Raw genomic sequence first — 20,332 nt, 5'->3', positions numbered from 1 at the left:
TATTTAGTTCACTGCACATATAAGCATCATACTCTTCTGCACTCTTTTGTGTTTGCCTGGTTATAAACGTAAGAGTGTAACGTGTTGACAGCTCTTTCTGATGTCAGGATGGGGGGACAGTAACCTGCTTAGTGTGCATATGCAAATTCAATTATACGCTCCTGGTGTTTTAAAACGATTTTGAAGGAGTCGTTCTTAATAACAAGAAGATAAGACAGCAGTGCTTTAAAATGAGTTAGCACACTGGCAAAAACACTTCCAAATGTGACTTTCGTTGAGCTTAAAATGTTCCTTTTTGATAAAGCAGATAGTTAGTTAGGGCTGGATCATGTGACCCTGAAGCCTAGGTTGCTGGGGATTTTCCATGATGCCCTGAGTGTTTCTTTTTCACTCACAACATGCTGAAACAGCAATCGTTTAATCATTAGTTATTATTAAGCTCTGGATCTCTTCCACAGCTTCTCTTTGTCCTGCTTCTCTCAACTCACCCCCAACCGGTCTCAGCAGATGGCTACCCCTCCCTGAGCCTGGTTCTGTTGGTGGTTTCTTCCTGTTAAAAGAGAGTTTTTCCTTTCCACTGCTGCCAAGTGCTTGCTCACAGGGGGTCAGTCTAAACTGTTGGGGTTTTCTCTGTATTTTTGTGGGGCCTTGCAGTACAAAGTGCCTTAAGGCACTGTTGTTATTTAGCGCTATATAAATAAAACTGAAATTGTACTCTTTTCATAACAGTGTCATGTATATACATTTGGTAATCAAAGACATTGAATGCTTGTTAGACCATGTTTTTTTCTCACTGCCTCACGATTTGCCTAGTTGTAAGTCCGTCTGGACTTTATGAGGGAAGAACTCCACTCAGGAGCTTCTAATCTGGACTAGACACGTGGATTGAGCGACACCTTGCGGTGAACACGAAAAACAACAACAAACTGACACCAGCAAGAAGCGGAAGCGTGCGGTTTGTCCTTTCCGACTTTCTGTAGAGCGGCGTCAACATGTCGGCCCCCTTGACAGTAAGTTACCCTTCAAATTTCGACTTATTACTGCATTAAGCTGACTAAATTACATGTTGTACGTAAGGCAGGCCCGGCAGGCTTAAAGCGCATGGTGTTGTTAGGATTTTGCAAGGTAGCTGAACCATATACGATAAGAGTAACGTTAGCTAATGTTAGAAAAGACCTGTGGTTGAATTTGTGTGAGACACGTTTTTACATAACCTAACTGTAAGATACGTAATTATGGCAAAATCTCCGTGTCTGAATGGAAAACAAAAACCACACTGTTAACAGACATGTGCTGTCATTGATTCTCTACTTAGGTTTAACCTGACAGTAGTCACCGTTCATATCCTCCATCCCATTTCCTGTCTCTGTGCACAGTATCTACACAGATGTTGCCAGCGATCAGTTCTCCTCGTTGTTGCTAGGCGACAGTGGAGCACCAACTCAGCATCTCCTCCTCCTCTGCACAGGAGACTCCTCCTGTTCCTCACCCAGCGTTTCTATGATGTAGAGATGCTCCTCAGGTGGAGGTATCAGGCACAAAGGAGCCAGCTTCAAAAGAAAAATGTGTAGGACTCATTTTGGGACTTTGTAACATGATGATGCACCTGTTCCTGCTCCTGCTGCTCTCTGTTGTTTGGTGTAAATCACTGACTTTTCTGCTACTTTTACTTTCTTCCAGCTACTATAGCTACACACAAAGGTTTTATGGGCCAGACATAGCATCAGCGTATTACATCTTGAGTCTGAAGGGAGGATTTAGGTAAGTGCCTTGTTCCCTTGTGCCTGCACTGTAGCTATAGAAGGATTGTTTACATATTTAATAACTGTCCACCAAACATTTTCAGGTTTAATAATGGTCAGTTTTTTCTTGAAATCTTGAAAAATAGTTCCAGGATGAAATTTGAACCGTGTTGCAAACATTTCTTGCACAGAAACAGTTTATTGAAGGGAGAAAAAGAGAAAAGGTTCAGATATGCCAAATTACTCAGCTGGCCTGAATATCATTGGTAATAAGATAAGATAAGATAAGATAGAACTTTATTAATCCCTCGGGTGGGTTCCTCTGGGAAATTCGACTTCCAAAAAAAGCACAGCAACGACCGAAGTTACAGTTACAGAATTGTTATTGTTACGTTTCGGTGTTGTCAGTGTGTTGTTTTTGGCGTGACTGTTATGTGTTTCCTGTTTTACTTTGAAAGTCTGTGTTATCTTAGTCTTTTCAGTTTACGTTTCCCTGTCTCGTCAGTTCTGAGTTGCCCCAGCTGTGTTTCCCTCTTGTTGTCCATTTTCCTGATTGCTCCCTCTAGGTATTTAAACCCTGTGTTTCAGTGTGTCATGGTCGCGATCTCCCCCGTGTTGTAAATAAATAGTCTGTTGTAAATAGTTGTGAATGTTTTTGTTAATACTTTCGTCATGGGATATTTTCGTTTTGGGATTTTGGTGGAGAGCCTTCGTGGTTTTATTTTCCTTATCTTTGTTTTTCTACGTTGCACCCCGGTTGCCTAGGCCGGGGTGTAACATATGGGGGCTCGTCCGGGATTGCCTTCGCTGGGGGGTCCGGGGACCGCCCCAGCCTTTGTCGTCGCTGGAGGGTCCGTGGGACCGCTCCAGCCTTCATCCGCCTTCGCTGGAGGGTCCGTGGGACTGCTCCAGCCTTCATCCGCCTTCGCTGGAGGGTCCGAGGGACCGCTCCAGCCTTCGTCGTCTGCTGGAGGGTCAGTGGGACCGCTCCAGCCTTCATCATCTTTGTCTGCCTTCGCTTCAGCTGTCCGTCTCCGCTGGAGGGTCCGAGGGACCGCTCCAGCCTTCATCCGCCTTCGCTGGAGGGTCCGAGGGACCGCTCCAGCCTTCGTCGTCTGCTGGAGGGTCAGTGGGACCGCTCCAGCCTTCATCATCTTCGTCTGCCTTCGCTTCAGCTGTCCGTCTCCGCTGGAGGGTCCGAGGGACCGCTCCAGCCTTCGTCGTCTGCTGGAGGGTCAGTGGGACCGCTCCAGCCTTCATCATCTTCGTCTGCCTTCGCTTCAGCTGTCCGTCTCCGCTGGAGGGTCCGTGGGACCGCTCCAGCCTTCATCAGCCTTCGCTGGAGGGTCCGAGGGACCGCTCCAGCCTTCGTCGTCTGCTGGAGGGTCAGTGGGACCGCTCCAGCCTTCATCAGCTTCGTCTGCCTTCGCTGAGGGGAGGGTCCGTGGGACCGCCCCAGCCTTTGTCGTCGCTGGAGGGTCCGTGGGACCGCTCCAGCCTTCATCCGCCTTCGCTGGAGGGTCCGTGGGACCGCTCCAGCCTTCGTCGTCTGCTGGAGGGTCAGTGGGACCGCTCCAGCCTTCATCGGCTTCGTCTGTCTGGATCAAACTTTTCACTTGGTGTTAAATGTTTGATTTTTGGGTGGGGGGAACTGTTACGTTTCGGTGTTGTCAGTGTGTTGTTTTTGGCGTGACTGTTATGTGTTTCCTGTTTTACTTTGAAAGTCTGTGTTATCTTAGTCTTTTCAGTTTACGTTTCCCTGTCTCGTCAGTTCTGAGTTGCCCCAGCTGTGTTTCCCTCTTGTTGTCCATTTTCCTGATTGCTCCCTCTAGGTATTTAAACCCTGTGTTTCAGTGTGTCATGGTCGCGATCTCCCCCGTGTTGTAAATAAATAGTCTGTTGTAAATAGTTGTGAATGTTTTTGTTAATACTTTCGTCATGGGATATTTTCGTTTTGGGATTTTGGTGGAGAGCCTTCGTGGTTTTATTTTCCTTATCTTTGTTTTTCTACGTTGCACCCCGGTTGCCTAGGCCGGGGTGTAACATTATATATATATATATATACACACACACACACACACACACACACACACACACACACACACACACACACACACACACACACACACACACATATAAATACAGAGACAAATATAAATAAAATATACAAAGGGGATAAATAGGAATAAAAAATAAAAATACAAGTGAATTGCACATTTCAAGTATTGAGTCTATTGCACTGTTGACTATTTACAAAAAGTATTGCACAAGGTATTGCACAGTGAGGTGAAGAGGCACTACAGCTTAGTTGTTCCCCCCTCCTTTGTCCTCCTGTTTCCCCTCCCTCTCCCCTCCAGAGAGGAGTTAAACAGTTTGATGGCGTGTGGGACAAAGGAGTTTTTAAGTCTGTTAGTTCTTGTCTTGGGGAGAAGCAACCTGTCACTGAACAGACTCTTCTGATTGTTTATGGCCGTGTGCAGAGGATGCCCAGCATTGTTCATAATGTCCAGCAGTTTTTTTTAGTGTCCTTTTCTCTGCCACTGTCACCAGAGTGTCCAGCTTCATGCCGACCACAGAGCTAGCCTTCCTGATCAGTTTCTCCAGCCTGGATGAGTCCTTCTTTGCTGTGCTGCTCCCCCAGCACACCACAGCATAGAAAAGTACTCCAGCAACCACCGACTGGTAAAACATCCTCAGGAGCTTCCTGCAGATGTTAAAAGACCTCAGCCTCCTGAGGAAGTACAGTCGGCTTTGGGCTTTTTTATACAGGTGCTCTGTGTTGCATGACCAGTCCAGTTTGTTGTCCACCCACAGCCCGAGGCTCTTATGGAGTAATTATTCCAAATTTGAAATTTGTGGTTCAAATTATTGAACACAAACATCTTCACTGTGAGATGGGGATCACAGTGAGTGTCTAAAGCCAACAGTAAAACATAGTGGAGGCTCTGTCATGGTTTGTGGCTGCATTCCCAGTGGTGTTGGGTCAAAGCTGATTGGCTGCATCAGATTTTGATTCAACATGCAATACCATGTTGAAAGTGTCTGATTGGCAACAGCTTCATTTTTCAGCATAAGAATGATCCCAAAACACTGGCAATGCAGTAAAAACTCACAGTGAAACACTGATAGTGTTATGGATTGGCCTCTCCAGAGCCCAGACCTCAACATTAGTTAAGCAGATCAGTGAGACAAAGAACAGAACAAAATGCAAAACATCGAAAGAAGAACTTTTAAGAAGCCTGGAGCACTATTCCTGAAGAAAGCTTGACCAAGAGAGTTCAGGCTGTGCTGAAGAATAAAGATGATGAGCAGATGAGTCTCATGACAAAAGCACTAGAGTTGGATACTTTTAAACTTTTTAGTTTTTTCTTTTCTCTTGCTATTGCTGTTTCGGGGATGTGTATATATATATATGTATGTATATGTGTGTATATATATATATATATATATATATATATATATATGTATGTATATGTGTGTATATATATATATATATATGTGTGTGTGTGTGTGTGTGTGTGTATACGTGTGTGTGTGAAGTGTTTGAGTTAAGTTCTTGTCTTTGTGCTGCTGTGATCCATGATTCTCAGGTATGTCGGCCAGTCTGAGTGGTTTCGTACAAACCAGAGGGGCAAATTCAGCTGGGACTTCTTAAATCACAAAAACACGCCTATAGAAGAAGCAGACATGAGTTATACCATCATCAACTACACAGGACTGGAAAATTTGGGTACTGAGTTCAAACTTAATTTTTTCACTTGCTGATAATTAATTTCTTTAATATTCAGCAAGCAAGTCTAGTTTCTGATCTGATTTATGTCACCACAGAGAGGCAGCGATCTTTGCGGACTCTAAAATTAAAAGGCTGTCCTGAAGTGGACGACTGGTTCCTGGCCAGGCTCCATTTGTTCCAGGACTCTCTGGAGGAGCTAGACATCTCACATTGTCCACGCATCACCACAGGCGGCCTGGCTGCGCTCAGGAATCTCAAGTAAATGAGCCAAAATGCATCAAAATACTAGTTAATATCACTAGTGATATTTGTTATAATACAGTTTTTTCTGATTGCTTAAGCACATTTTTTGTAACTATTGGCTAATTTTGCAAAACTCTTCACACAAATAAGAAAACCTGTCACCCAATAATCAAAACATTGTAGTTCTCTTGCAAAAGCAAACACAGCTAGATTAACTCTTCACACCTTCGTAAAAATGGTGTTTCCGTATCAAACAGTACACACAAGCCATCATCTACTAAGCACACAATGCGCCAACTGCACACTGATGGTATGAATACAAAACACATCTGGCTTTTGCTTTCTCTGTGCACAAGGTAGGCTATGTCAGTTTGAGCTCATACTTCTGTCATAGATCCATAAGCATAGAGGGATCCAAACTTCAAGTACTGGTGTTTATTCAAACACATCAAAACAAACACAAGTGTTTATTTCCAAGTATAGGATTATTTGCAATCGCCATAATGACTATATGGGTTACTTGGTCTGCAGTGAACATGCTTCCTCTGCCCCAGCATCTGGTCATCTAGCAATTCTGTAAAGTAACAATTTCAGTATTTTTACATCAATGGTATTGGTGTGTTTCTCATTGGCATATGGCAGTGCTACAAATCTTTGTGCGAAGTGACTGTACTAACCGATTCTCATTTCAAGATGTCCTTATGATGCTTGCTACAGTGTAGCGGCTCGAGTTAGGCTGGACCCGTTGGCCAGCTACCCTCAGGGTCATTCCACGGTTGATTACATGGTCCACTATTGTAGCTCTGATGTCATCAGCAATTCTATTTCTTACTCTTCCTACCCTTCCTCTCCCCCCTCCTCATCTTCCTCTCCCCCCTCCTCGTCTTCCTCTTGCTCCTCCTTGTCCTTGTCGTCCTCTTCGTCCTACTTCTTCACCTCCACGTCCTCTTCTTCGGCCTCCTCTACTTCTCACTCTTTCTGCTCCCTCCATTGTACTCCGCACACACAGCTTACCTGTATTATAGTGCTTAGGCTGATTGCAAAGTGAACTAATTATCTAAAAAAGTTTTCACATGTGAAAGTGTGCCAGACAGTTGGCAAATTAGTGTTAATGATAGCCATACATGTGTATACTTTTGCTAGGAGTGTGTTGGAAATTTGGTAATTGAGTGTTGTGCAGTGAATTGTGCCTACAGCTTTGCAAAGTGTGTGTTACAAAATTGCAAACTGAGTGCAAAGCAGTTTTTGTGCTTTTAGTTTTGCAAACTCAGTGAGTGGTTTTGCTATAAGTCTGAATAGTTTTAGAGATTGTGCTACAGGAATCACAGTTAGTGTTTAAGCATTCAGAAAAAACTGTAAGTACTTCTTTATTTCTTTTACTGTCTCTGCCTGCTGCAGGGGACTGAAGCATCTGAATGTCTCATCCCTACCTGGGATTTCAAATCCCGGCCTGGTCATCATCCTGCTGGAGGAAATGCTACCACAGTGCCAGATCACAGCTAATGGCTACGACCACAATCTGAGGAAGGTGGAAGAAGAAGAAGAGGAGCAAATGCAAAGACAGAGGTAGCATGTGGATTGGGATGGAAATCAGAGAGGAAACGGGCAATCTCTTCTGTCTGTTCATGTGCCATCTCACTCGATACAGCCTGTGAGACATCAGAGAAATGCAGCATGGAGAAGGGCAGCAGATACAACAGCAAGAAAAAATTAGCAGAGCCAATATATCTGACTTATGCAGCAGTTCACAAATCCCAGAATACACATTTTTCCTTAGAAACAGGTGGTTGCCGGGGGTCACTGACTGGTCTTTAGGCCTGCATGACTGGGATTTTGGAAATCATTTTTCTCAGTGTCTGCCATCAACCTCCAGCAACCATTTGCAACTGGTCAGGGAATGCAAATTTTTCTCTCATAACTGGTTGCCAGATGGTTGCAGATCTGCTGTTCGGGCCAACATTGTCACCATGGTTGTCACATTGACCTCAATATCAGACTTATAGTTTATGAAGTCAAATGTGATTAAACAATCACAAACCCAACAAACTGGGTTGCTTTAAACCAGAATCAGTTTATAGGTATGTACACATATGTGATGTAAATTTATATGCCACCTAAACCGTTTCTGTCTCAATTGTTGCTGAATGTAAATATAAGTGTAAATATAATAAAGACTGACAAAGAATAAAGAGTGTGACAATTATTGTTAGCTTTACTGCCAACTCTGAGTTGGCAGTTCGTCTTGTAACCGGAAGGTTGCCGGTTTGAGCACTGGCTCGGACAGTCTCGGTCGTTGTGTCCTTGGGCAAGACACTTCACCCGTTGCCTACTGGTGGTGGTCAGAGGGCCCGGTGGCGCCAGTGTCCAGCAGCCTCGCCTCTGTCAGTGCGCCCCAGGGCATCTGTGGCTACAATGTAGCTTGCCATCACCAGTAGTGTAAAGCGCTTTGGGGTCCTTAGGGACTAAATAAAGTGCTGTACAAATACAGGCCATTTACCATTTACTCTTGTCACATGTTTTAAAGATAGTGCAAGCGATGTCGTCACACATCACAGCGTGTCTGTATGTATTTGTAATCTGCACTGCAGGAGCTTATGTGAGGAAACTAAAGCCCATAATCCAGTGTGAGCCTTGTTCTGCAGCAGTGTCAATGGACTGATGAAGACACCTATGAGAGAAGAGTGAATGTGGGTGAAGAAACTGCTGCTACTTTTGTATGTAAATATACCATCTCAAGTCATTTGGTAGCATTTATTTTGTTATGTTGGATAGTACTGGAAGCTATATTAAAGTACAAAATGTATAATAATTTCAAATGTTAAGTAACAGTTTACTGACTACATGCATTTTTGGTGATATTTAATATAATATCAAGTATTGGGATCAGCTGTAGTGGCTTTGTGAGAGACTGAAACGCTGGAAGGAGTTGTGCCAGAATTAAAATGAGGTTTTGAACCAATCTGACACCCGCAGCCTTCTACTGACACCTACTGGCCACTTTTTCCTATTATCACATGTATTGAAAATGCTATTTTGTGAAGCAACACCAAAACAAATTAATTTATAAAACAAAATATATGGAGAAAAGGCTGCTGTGTTTATTGTAATATCCACACAGGTTGTGAGGATTTGAATGTCGTCCACTTTGTAGGTGAGCTCAGTGTAAACCAATGGATTTTGTGGAACATGATTCGTCTATGGTAGAATGAAGTGTGAATGAATGCAGCTAATTATTTCATGGGACATGAAAATAAATAAGAGAAAGTCGAAATGGTCCTCAATTAGTAATTTGTGGGTGGAAACTTCCTTACCCTGAGGATTGTTTGAGGTTTTAGTTTGCGAGCAAAGTAATTGTCACATTTATGGCCAGTTTTCTGACCTTAAATTGTGTGTTAGTAAATCAGATTCACTGATAAGGGATGTCTGTTCGTGTTTCCATGGGAGTGACCAGTCGAACAGTGACCATTAAAAATTTGAATAATAATTATATATATGTATATATATATATTTATTTATTTATTTATTTATTTATTTCAAACAAATTCTCCAGTGAACATCACACTCACGGTGAATTAAGTAAAAAAAAACAAAAAAACAAAATCTGATATGAAAGAAAAAAGGAGCACGTGATCTGTCAGCCTGAGATCTGAGATGAGAAACTAGAAATTACACTCTAAATGATTACATCACCCAAGGAATGCGGGAAAAGGTATTTTGTGGTATAGACTGTAAGTAAATATCAAAATGTATTATTATTATTATTATTTACCTGGAGGCAATTTTTGTATTCAAAAATATATCATAATTATATAATAATATAAATTAATTTTAAAGCTGTTTTAGGGTTAAAACCAAGAAGCAGCAGTTAAGAACTTTCCAAATGCTGGTATTGGCATTGGATAGATGCTAGCATGACAGGATTGATGATACTTTGTTTCTGTCCTCGAAGTTCAGTATGTAGTCCACTGCATTTTTGGAAGTGAAGAAGAAGAAGAAGAACATCAAAAATGCACTCTGAAAAATGTCTGAGCCTTTATGTTTGACTTTGGTATCTTATTTTTTTAATTATTAAAAAAACTAAACATTTTTTTTTATAGCTAATAGCACATTTAAACAACAGAAGTTGATCAATAAAACCTTAAAGACAGCCACATTTACATTAAAAGAAGAAAAAAAAAACAGTTTCAAAATAAAAAGTTGAAAGGTGTGTTTTGTTGTGTTCATTAATTATTGTGGAAAGCAAAAATGACAGTGATTTATTGGTCATTAAAATGTGTTCAGAATTTCGAAATTGATTATGATTCATCTCACAAGTCATAACACACTGCTCCCGCTACATAAGCTGGCTTTATGGAGTAAAGGTCTCAGTATCGGTATTGGTATGGGCAATACTGACCGCGTCTTTACTTGGTGTTACATCAATACGTAACTTTGCAGCATGGTACAGCACTACCCACCTGTCGAAACTTGTGTGAAACACATCAAACTGTAAATTAGCATTGGCCACATGATGTGGGTGCTTTGGTTGGAACCACACCACCGAGCAGTGTTTCGGAGTAACTGGAGTCAAATAGTCTTATCGAAAGTCCCAAACTGAAGGTAGGAACAGACTTTTCTTGTGAAGCTGAACAAAAGAGTAAGCACGGACCGCGTTTGTGACGGACAACAACAGAACAGCTAGCTGTGTGTTAGATACCTCTCATAACTTCTTAAAATTCGGCATTTAAATCGATTGTCATCAGAACCCTTGTGGTGTAAGATCCTCAGCAGACGGATAAATGTCTGATTCGTCAGGTAGGACGGATGTATGATAGTTAAATTTCGGTTAAACTTCGAGAATGTGTCGCTGTTTCTGCGTGCTAGTGTAGCTAGCTTCAAAGCTAGGTGCATTCGTTTTACGTGAAACTGTGCGGTGAGTTTGACGTGCTGTTTTATTTTTACATTTGTAGAACTTCCTAAATCAGAAAAAGAGGAGGAGGTCACTCCCGAACCAGAGGTGAGAATAGTAGTGTGTGTGAAGCAGTGAATGCTAGCAGCGAGGTGTGGTTAAATCCGTCAGATTGACATAATCCAAACAAAACCCTCATTTGTCAGTGTCTGAGACAGGAAGAGGTGATAAAGCTGTTCAGCAATATTTCAGTGCAGTGTAGATAAATGTGATATGCTTGTAAATGTTAGTATTGTTTCCTATGCAGGAACAATCCGACGACAGCAGTGAAGACGAGGCTGCAGGAGACGTAGACAGTACGTGAACACATAGACACGGGATTTATAACTTCTGTATTTTCATTTTCACTCTTACTTTACTGCTTACATCCAGTGATTGGACTGGTTCCCAGTTGTATATATTTCTGCTGTTAGTTTGACCATTGTGCCAACCCAGCAGTATAATGTACTTCTTAGTAGCTAAATCCCAAGATATACTTTACTACTTGTGACTAAACAGTGTCAGTGTCCTCTGCATTTTCCTGCTAATGCAGTGGCTGTGCTGAGACATGTTTTATCAGACTAGGAGCTGCCTCTTGACTTGGCTGAATGTATCGATTTCTGCCTTTATCTGATTTTCCCTGTGTTCCCATCAGTGGATTTCATGCGCAACCTCTTCTCCAGCGCGCTGGGCCTCAGTTCAGCTGAGAAAGTCCTGGATGAGCTGACTCTGGATGGAGTGGCACGATACATAAACAGCGGCAAATGTGAGTCTTTGCCCGCCTTCACTCTGCCCCCCACCGGAGTGGATCGATTTACCGCTTACGAGCCTGTTTCCACAATGCAGTTATTATTGATTGAGCCGCAAGCTTCTCTGCTTTCATGCAGGTAAAAACATCATCTGCATGGTTGGAGCAGGAATATCCACATGTGAGTATCTCTCTTTTATATCACAGAATAAGCACTTAAACTGCTTAAAGATCACCTCTTTTATTAATTACTATTATTATAATAATCATTATTATTCTTAATGAGTAACTGAACATCATTTCTCTCTACAGCTGCTGGAATCCCAGATTTTCGCTCTCCAGAAACTGGCCTGTATGCAAACCTGCAAAAATACAACTTGCCTTACCCAGAGGCTATTTTCCAGATAGATTACTTTAAGGTTTGTGAGAGATTGTTTTGGACATGCTTGAGGGGAGATAGTGGCTATAAAACTTTGCCCATTTATTACTCACTTCTTAAACAACTTTGTATTCGCTAATATTGACACAAAAAACAACATATTAATTACTGTCGGCCTCGAATTCAACACATTAAACCATAACTCATATTTCAGTCAAAAAACTACTTTTTTATGTTCATTTTCAGCTCAATTTGTTTTATTCTTGGACTCTCCCAGAGTAGGTTCCCATGATTCACAGCTCAAAATAAACCCCTCAGATCATCCACTATCTGAAACATATCTCTTGTAGCTTTCTTTGCCCTCCCTTTAAACCATGTTTCTTGTGAATGGCTTTGGCCATGTTTAGTATGAACACGCACCATTGTAACAGGATAAAGTAAGTAAACACATAAAAGGTCAACTTCAAGGCTTTGGCTTTAACTCATCTACATTTATCTTGTAACTTTTTTGAAATTGTTATTTTAGAAAAAAAATTATCTTTTTCTCCGTCTCGTATTTCAGAAACATCCAGAGCCATTCTTTGCCTTGGCAAGGGAGCTTTACCCGGGACAATTTAAGGTACAACACGCACACTTGCGGATTATTTGTCACATGTGTTGTTATATAGAAAACTACAAATGGCCTCACACTGTGTTCATTCTCTCATGTTGGACCTTTGCGGGTGTTTAGCCAACAATCTGTCACTATTTCATGAAGATGTTGAAAGACAAGGGCATCCTGAGACGCTGCTACACACAGGTAGGAGGAACACTCGCTTTTCACAAATGAAGTCACTATTGCTGCATTTACATTCCCGCCTGTGTTCATTCAGAATATCGACACGCTGGAGCGAGTAGCCGGGCTCGAAGGAGACGACCTAATCGAAGCTCACGGGACGTTCTACACGTCACACTGTGTCAGCTTCTGCTGCCGCAAAGAGTACAGCCTGGAGTGGATGAAAGGTGTGGTGTTTTTGTTTTCTTGCTTTGGATTGTTGCTTTAGTCTGATCAAGAGACACTTGGAATCTTAACTTTCTCCTGCTGTCTTGTAGAGAAAATCTTTTCTGACGACATTCCCAAATGTGACAAGTGCAGCAGTTTGGTTAAACCAGGTCAGTAGATGTTCATTTGTTTAAATGTTAGTAATGTTGAGTTTCAACCATGACTTTTAGAAAGTCTCTCTCTTCTGCTTTTTCTTACACAGATATTGTCTTCTTTGGAGAGAACCTACCTGCCCGATTCTTCACTTCAATGAAGATGGTGAGTGGACACCAGCGGCTTGTGAACATTCTGGCATATTTTGAGGAAATGTGATGCAGCTACTTAGTAACAGTAAATGTTGTTTTTGGGTTTGGTTTTTTTTTTTGGTAAACCTTTCAGGATTTTCCTCGTTGCGACCTTCTCATTGTTATGGGGACATCCCTTCAGGTTCAACCATTTGCGAGTCTAGTCAGCAGGTACTGCAGCTCAACTTTCACATTCCTGTCTGAGCACAGAGACCGCCACAGTAATTGTCTGGTAGTAGACCACAGACCTGCAGGAGAGTTTGTTTGAGAGCTTTTGCACTCAACCACATTTTATAATTTCATGTAGATCTGGTGAAAACTTTATTTTGTGTGTTTCTTTTTCATTTAGGGTTTCAAAAAATTGCCCCAGACTGCTCATTAACATGGAGAAATCAGGGCAGGTAAGCACTCACCACTTCCTTTTCCTTCTTTCTTGGATTCTTTGTGCAGGCTTGTGTTGATGTGCGTCTCTGTGCAGGTTAAGCCCATGATGAGTTTGTTTGGTTTCGGCGAAGGGATGGACTTTGACTCAGACAAGGCTTACAGGTGATAATGAGACACAGCTACTCCTCTCCATAGCTTTACTCTGCATTTGCCGTTTACTACAAACTAATATAAACAAAAGATCTTAATGAGTGCAGTGTACTGTAGCCGTACCTTTACATTAAGCTGCACAATATATGTGTCAAATACAGTTTAACAGATACTCAGGAAAAGGTTTTTTGTTTTATGATTTAGTTATTTTTATGTGAAATGTATGCTGTAAGTTCAGACTGATGCACAGAGTAATGAACACACATCACGCAGGCCACCATTTTACAACCAGAGGGCACCAAAGACTTATCTCTGTCCCAAATGGAATTGGTAGATACTTTGAATATACTACATTTTTTTTCATACTACTCACTACATTAATGATTGAACTAATTTATAACTACGTTGCTCAGTATCTGACTTGCTAAAAAGTTTCTATGAAACTGAAAAGTCATCGAAAGTTATCAGATTCCCTTTAAATCAGCGGTCCCCAACTTTTTTTGCGCCACAGACCGGTTTAATGTCAGACAATAATTTCACGGATCGGCCTCTGCGGTTTTGCGGATAAATACAACAAAATAAGATTTCACGACCAAGACAAAAACTGTGATATTTTGTAAATATAATAATAAACGGTTATTCACTGTGTAGTTGTGTAACTTTATTAGCAGCGTCCTCCTAAAATCCGCCAACAACATGAGATTAACAGCCTTCTCTCTGCCCCTTAGCTTTCTGGTCGCTATGGTAACATGTAAATATTTCTTTCAAAATAAGACGCACAACTACAACACGGGAAAAGACCTAGGGAAACCAAGTTAACAATAAAAACCCTGAAACCATCAATTTCACACCCGAGCCTCAAATCTTGCAGCCCGGTACTAAACGCCTCACAGACTGGTACCGGCCCGGGGGTTGGGGACCGCTGCCTTAAATGACCAAGAAAGCTTTAGTGGAAGCAGTGAGTTTAATTTATTAGCATCTTGTGCCAAAACAAACAAAAAGCAAATTAATTAAAATGATGGTTATTTTTAAACTGCTTTCTTCAGTAAGGTGTCCATTGCTGCCTTATTTGCAGCTCAGTTTATGCTGTAAAAGATAAGCGGTGCTGGTGTTGTCAGTGAAATAAAAAGTTGTTTTGCACTAACACGTTGCTATTTATTTGCCTCTCTCTCCAGAGATGTAGCTCACATTAGTACTTGTGATGATGGATGTTTGGCTCTAGCTGATCTTCTGGGATGGAAGGTAAGTTACATGTCCCCTTTCAAGGATGCTGTCCTATGTTATGTTTTTGCTATGTTTTTAGGCCTATCATGTGTAAGGTTAAAACAAGTAAACACTGCTCAGAAAGTGATGGGAACACTTGATCATCAAAATATAACATAAAGTAATTTTAACTTCAGGGTATCAGTCTGTCTGGTTGGGAAGCAGAAACCACTGTGAGTCCATTTCACCTGCTTTGGTGCAAATGAGAGTGACAACAGTTGTACTGTAGAGGTGACAACCACTAAAAAAATTTTTGCGTGTGGACCATTTCTTACCTTTTTCTTTTTTTGGCTGTTAACTTTTTTTGATCTAGTTCTGCATTTTGCTGGTGTCCTTGTCACTGCTGTTAGGATGACACAGTGCCTGCAGTCAATTCAGATTGTAGAGATAGTTCAGCTCATAGGCACAGCCATAAGTGCTGTCACACAGATGTTTGCTGTGCCTCGCAGCACAGGGCAGTAGAAGCAGTAGAAGCCGGCCTAGCAGGAGGGTCAGTGTCTGCTTCTTTGTGGGAGGTGGAACAAGAGCGCATACTCATACATATTTAACACAACTGTCAGAATCAGACTACATTAGGGTAGCACGAGGGCCTCATGTCCTTCAGTGGGACCTTTGCTGATAGTGCAGCACCATGCAGCTCGATTAACCTTTGCAAGAGAGGAAGTGGTGGGTCTGTCACTCCAGACCTGCTAGCTGAGAACCTCTGGGATGTCTTATATTAGTGGTGACCCATTTTCCTTGCAGATGAGAGCAGGATCAGACGGATCACATGTGACAGGCATGAAAGAGTCTGGAGACGTTGTGGTGAATGATATGTGATATGACCAGCTTGGCAGAGGATCAATGATGTTCTGTGGAGGCATATCCTTAGACAGTGTTAGCCAACAGTGCTTACTACTGTTAGGTACTGAGATGAAAGTTTCATTATGCCAGCGAAGATCCTGTGTTCCTCCTGGTGTAGGACAGTAATAATAATAATGGATTGGATTTATATAGCGCTTTTCAAGGCACCCAAAGCGCTTTACAATGCCACTATTCATTCACTCTCACATTAACACACTGGTGGAGGCAAGCTACAGTTGTAGCCACAGCTGCCCTGGGGCAGACTGACAGAAGCGAGGCTGCCATATCGCGCCATCGGCCCCTCTGGCCAACACCAGTAGGCGGTAGGGTAAAGTGTCTTGCCCAAGGACACAACGACCAGGACAGAGAGCCCGGGGATCGAACCGGCGACCTTCCGGTTACAGATACGCTTCCCAACCCCCTGAGCCATGGTCGCCGTGCACAGTAGCCGTGCTCATGTGGCCAGAGTGCATAGGCTGTTCTTAGATGATGCTGGCATTGATGGCATTAACTGGTCCTCACATGCCCCAAAACTGAATCCAACTGAGAACCTTTGGGGCATCCTATCGGTGCATCTGAAGCAGCCAAACAGCAGCAGGGAGACCCTGTTGGACATCATTCACCATCTCATGAGGCCTTTAGAATGTTGTGTACATGCATGTGGAGGCCATAAACATTACTGAGCTGATCGGATTTAAATTTTGAACTTTAGATTTTTTGTGCGATTATGTAGCCCACAACGTGTTGATTACTTTGATGATTTTGTTTAGGAAAAAAACAATGTGTCTAAAGATTTTTAACTGCTCTTATTTATTTTGTTTGTTTTTGAGCAGCAAAAACATCCTAGTGTCAAGGTAGCCTATTGTAGATCGTTGTGAAGTTGTGGTTTTCCTGATGGAAGAGGTGTCGCAGTACAAAAAAAAAAAAAAAGCTTGAGCTGTTTGTCTTGTAGCTTTTCTTGTTGCCACCACTTTGGGCTCCATATCTCAGTGACTCAGCTGCATTAAAGCTCTTGTTTGTTACGTCTCTCCAGGCAGAGCTGGAAGAGCTGGTGAAGAAGGAGCACGCCAAGATCGACAGTCAGGATGCAAAAGAGAAGGCCAGTGAAAACAAAGGAGCGACAGCCAAGGCGAGCTCTGCATCAGCGCCACCAGAACCCAAAGCTGAGGAGTAACCAATAAAAAGCTCCCTGATTAAATGAAGCTCCTGTGGTGATGTCACAGATTGAAGTGGCATCGGGGGGTTACCTGGAAGCGAGGCTGTGGTGGACTTTCTGACATCTGTTTATATCAGTCATTTGCATTTTTTTTTTTTTTTTTTTTTTTTTTAACTCAGTCTAAACTGTTTATCACTTTCTCTGTGGCTCGGCAGATTTTATGTTGCAACAGAACCTATTGTTCATTTATCTGTATTGCAGTAGCACATAGCGTGCCCATGTGCGTTGTGGTTAATGTCTCTAAAACAGGCGCCATTGCACTTCACAGCGGCTCAGACGAATATGCAAACCAGCAATTGAACATGTGATATTTTGTTTAATCAAAAATGATCTTTTCTGTGAAGATAAGCGGGCTATTTTAGGTGCTGTGTTATTTCCCTCAAGCCAAAACCTGCTGTGCTGATAACTTTCCTACTAACAAAATTAACTTCCTGATAGGTGACTGCAGTTGGGCACATGGCTCTTCTAAAATGTCTCAATTTGTAATTTACCGTGTTTTTCATGTTCCTCTCATGTTTAATTTTTTTTAATGATGTTTAAAAAAAAAAAAAAAAGCAATGTAAAAAATGCAAAAGAAAGTCTACACCTAAGTTGATTTGGGGCATGGGGGACATGAGAAGATCTGGTTTTATTGTAAACTTGTGTGATCATGAATTGATTTGTGGGTTTAAAAATACTCGGGTGGATGCAATAACATTAACATCTGTACAATGTCACAGGAACCAGTGCAACCCCCTGCAATAAATTTTACCTTTTCAAAGCTGATCATTTTCACTTCTGTTAAGTCTTTCATAGAGGAGTTGGTTACACTGTGGTTATGTATGCTACATGGACAAAGTATAGGACCACATGCACAACACACCTACAGGAGCTGCTCAGAAACCACTGCCATGACGCTCCTGCTTACGTTAAAGCCAGGGGGGGTCTGCAGATGTTGGGTCTTGGTGACTTTTACACACCATCACCTCACCTCGGCAACACCGCTTTGTATACTTCATACCTGAGTTGCTGTGATTCCTAAATCGTTACCGTGGCACTCTTGAATTAAGTGAGATTTTTAGAACGACTCTTTCTGTCATGAATGTTTGTGGCTTAACTTTGTACGCCGGTACCAATGAGACCAATCAATGCTAATATTGTTTCTTTATTATGTGTTCTGCTATAACAATGTATCACACCTCAGTGTAATGGATCTCCTAAACTTCATCCTGATGACAGCATCCTTCCAGGGCCTTGAGGTTTCTCTCTCTCCACTGCTGCCCTTGTCACACAGGAAAATATCGCTTTAGCCCTGCAGCCTCAGTCTACCCCATATGGTGTAGATTGTTTTTTGGAGCATCTACCTGCATAAATCTGCATAAGAATGAATGCTGTTTTCCCCAAAAAGGCTGTTATTTTTCAACATTTTCCAACTTCTCGCAGGCTCTGCAGGCATTTCATTATAGCAAATGAATGAACTTAGATTAATTAGAAGAAAACAGATTTTACAGGAGAGCTCAGAAACACTACAGTGGGGCAAAAAAAGTATTTAGTCAGCCACCGATTGTGCAAGTTCCCCCACTTAAAATGATGACAGAGGTCAGTAATTTGCACCAGAGGTACACTTCAACTGTGAGAGACAGAATGTGAAAAAAAAATCCATGAATCCACATGGTAGGATTTGTAAAGAATTTATTCGTAAATCAGGGTGGAAAATAAGTATTTGGTCAATAACAAAAATACAACTCAATACTTTGTAACATAACCTTTGTTGGCAATAACAGAGGTCAAACGTTTACTATAGGTCTTTACCAGGTTTGCACACACAGTAGCTGGTATTTTGGCCCATTCCTCCATGCAGATCTTCTCGAGAGCAGTGATGTTTTGGGGCTGTCGCCGAGCACCACGGACTTTCAACTCCCGCCACAGATTTTCTATGGGGTTGAGGTCTGGAGACTGGCTAGGCCACTCCAGGACTTTCAAATGCTTCTTACGGAGCCACTCCTTTGTTGCCCGGGCGGTGTGTTTTGGATCATTGTCATGTTGGAAGACCCAGCCTCGTTTCATCTTCAAAGTTCTCACTGATGGAAGGAGGTTTTGGCTCAAAATCTCACGATACATGGCCCCATTCATTCTGTCCTTAACACGGATCAGTCGTCCTGTCCCCTTGGCAGAAAAACAGCCCCATAGCATGATGTTTCCACCCCCATGCTTCACAGTAGGTATGGTGTTCTTGGGATGCAACTCAGTATTCTTCTTCCTCCAAACACGACGAGTTGAGTTTATACCAAAAAGTTCTACTTTGGTTTCATCTGACCACATGACATTCTCCCAATCCTCTGCTGTATCATCCATGTGCTCTCTGGCAAACTTCAGACGGGCCTGGACATGCACTGGCTTCAGCAGCGGAACACGTCTGGCACTGCGGGATTAGATTCCCTGCTGTTGTAGTGTGTTACTGATGGTGACCTTTGTTACTTTGGTCCCAGCTCTCTGCAGGTCATTCACCAGGTCCCCCCGTGTGGTTCTGGGATCTTTGCTCACCGTTCTCATGATCATTTTGACCCCACGGGATGAGATCTTGCATGGAGCCCCAGATCGAGGGAGATTATCAGTGGTCTTGTATGTCTTCCATTTTCTGATGATTGCTCCCACAGTTGATTTTTTTCACACCAAGCTGCTTGCCTATTGTAGATTCACTCTTCCCAGTCTGGTGCAGGTCTACAATACTTTTCCTGGTGTCCTTCGAAAGCTCTTTGGTCTTGGCCATGGCGGAGTTTGGAGTCTGACTGTTTGAGGCTGTGGACAGGTGTCTTTTATACAGATGATGAGTTCAAACAGGTGCCATTCATACAGGTAACGAGTGGGGGACAGAAAAGCTTCTTACAGAAGACGTTACAGGTCTGTGAGAGCCAGAGATTTTCCATGTTTGAGGTGACCAAATACTTATTTTCCACCCTAATTTACGAATAAATTCTTTACAAATCCTACCATGTGAATTCATGGATTTTTTTTTCACATTCTGTCTCTCACAGTTGAAGTGTACCTCTGGTGCAAATTACTGACCTCTGTCATCATTTTAAGTGGGGGAACTTGCACAATCGGTGGCTGACTAAATACTTTTTTGCCCCACTGTATATTTACACCAAATACACCACACAGAGTAACCTAGGTAACGTGGTAAGATACAGTCTGCCTCATGTGCCTAATTTTGTCATGCTTCAAAATATTAAAAAATCTTGTTGAGAAACTTTAAAAAAAGTGCACACATTATATAAACATGAAATATATGGTCTTGCCCTGTTTCTGTCACTACTACAGTGATGGGTGTTTTCTAACAGTTTTTTCCTGGCTCTGTATGATGTCAGAGAAAGGAGCTTATTAGGGTCACATCAGGCA

General features: G+C 42.1%; 2 protein-coding genes across 4 annotated transcripts; both read left to right on the top strand.

Annotated features, from left to right (window-relative positions):
• Positions 1 to 857: 857 nt before the first annotated feature.
• Positions 858 to 7,939, top strand: dmac2 (distal membrane arm assembly component 2). The gene is made up of 6 exons (XM_086260828.1): positions 858 to 1,010; positions 1,377 to 1,567; positions 1,681 to 1,761; positions 5,333 to 5,472; positions 5,571 to 5,733; positions 7,117 to 7,939. The coding sequence occupies exons 1-6, from the start codon at positions 993 to 995 to the stop codon at positions 7,286 to 7,288; spliced, it is 765 nt and encodes a 254-aa protein (XP_086116954.1). The 5' UTR covers positions 858 to 992; the 3' UTR covers positions 7,289 to 7,939.
• A 394-nt stretch (positions 7,940 to 8,333) lies between these two features.
• On the top strand, positions 8,334 to 17,719 carry sirt2 (sirtuin 2 (silent mating type information regulation 2, homolog) 2 (S. cerevisiae)). 3 transcript variants are annotated; one of them, XM_086260826.1, is made up of 16 exons: positions 8,334 to 8,432; positions 10,668 to 10,714; positions 10,914 to 10,962; positions 11,301 to 11,411; positions 11,533 to 11,574; positions 11,706 to 11,812; positions 12,335 to 12,391; positions 12,503 to 12,571; positions 12,645 to 12,774; positions 12,865 to 12,924; positions 13,017 to 13,072; positions 13,193 to 13,269; positions 13,448 to 13,499; positions 13,577 to 13,644; positions 14,808 to 14,874; positions 16,772 to 17,719. In XM_086260826.1, coding segments are annotated over exons 3-16 (1,038 nt in total). In that variant the 5' UTR covers positions 8,334 to 8,432; positions 10,668 to 10,714; positions 10,914 to 10,961; the 3' UTR covers positions 16,913 to 17,719. The 3 variants fall into 3 exon arrangements, with proteins under 3 accessions (XP_086116952.1, XP_086116953.1, XP_086116951.1); XM_086260827.1 differs by lacking the exon at positions 8,334 to 8,432 and adding an exon at positions 9,275 to 10,317; XM_086260825.1 differs by lacking the exon at positions 8,334 to 8,432 and adding an exon at positions 10,340 to 10,512.
• The last annotated feature ends 2,613 nt before the right edge of the window (positions 17,720 to 20,332 follow it).

The sequence above is a fragment of the Aulonocara sp. 'chitande type north' Nkhata Bay genome, linkage group LG14 (assembly GCF_057382095.1).
Source record: "Aulonocara sp. 'chitande type north' Nkhata Bay isolate Kocher_YH1m ecotype deep benthic linkage group LG14, A_spYH_male_GT1.1, whole genome shotgun sequence".
Lineage (NCBI taxonomy): Eukaryota > Metazoa > Chordata > Actinopteri > Cichliformes > Cichlidae > Aulonocara > Aulonocara sp. 'chitande type north' Nkhata Bay.
The sequence above is the reverse complement of the archived record's forward strand: the minus strand, read 5'-3'. Positions and strand labels throughout refer to the sequence as shown.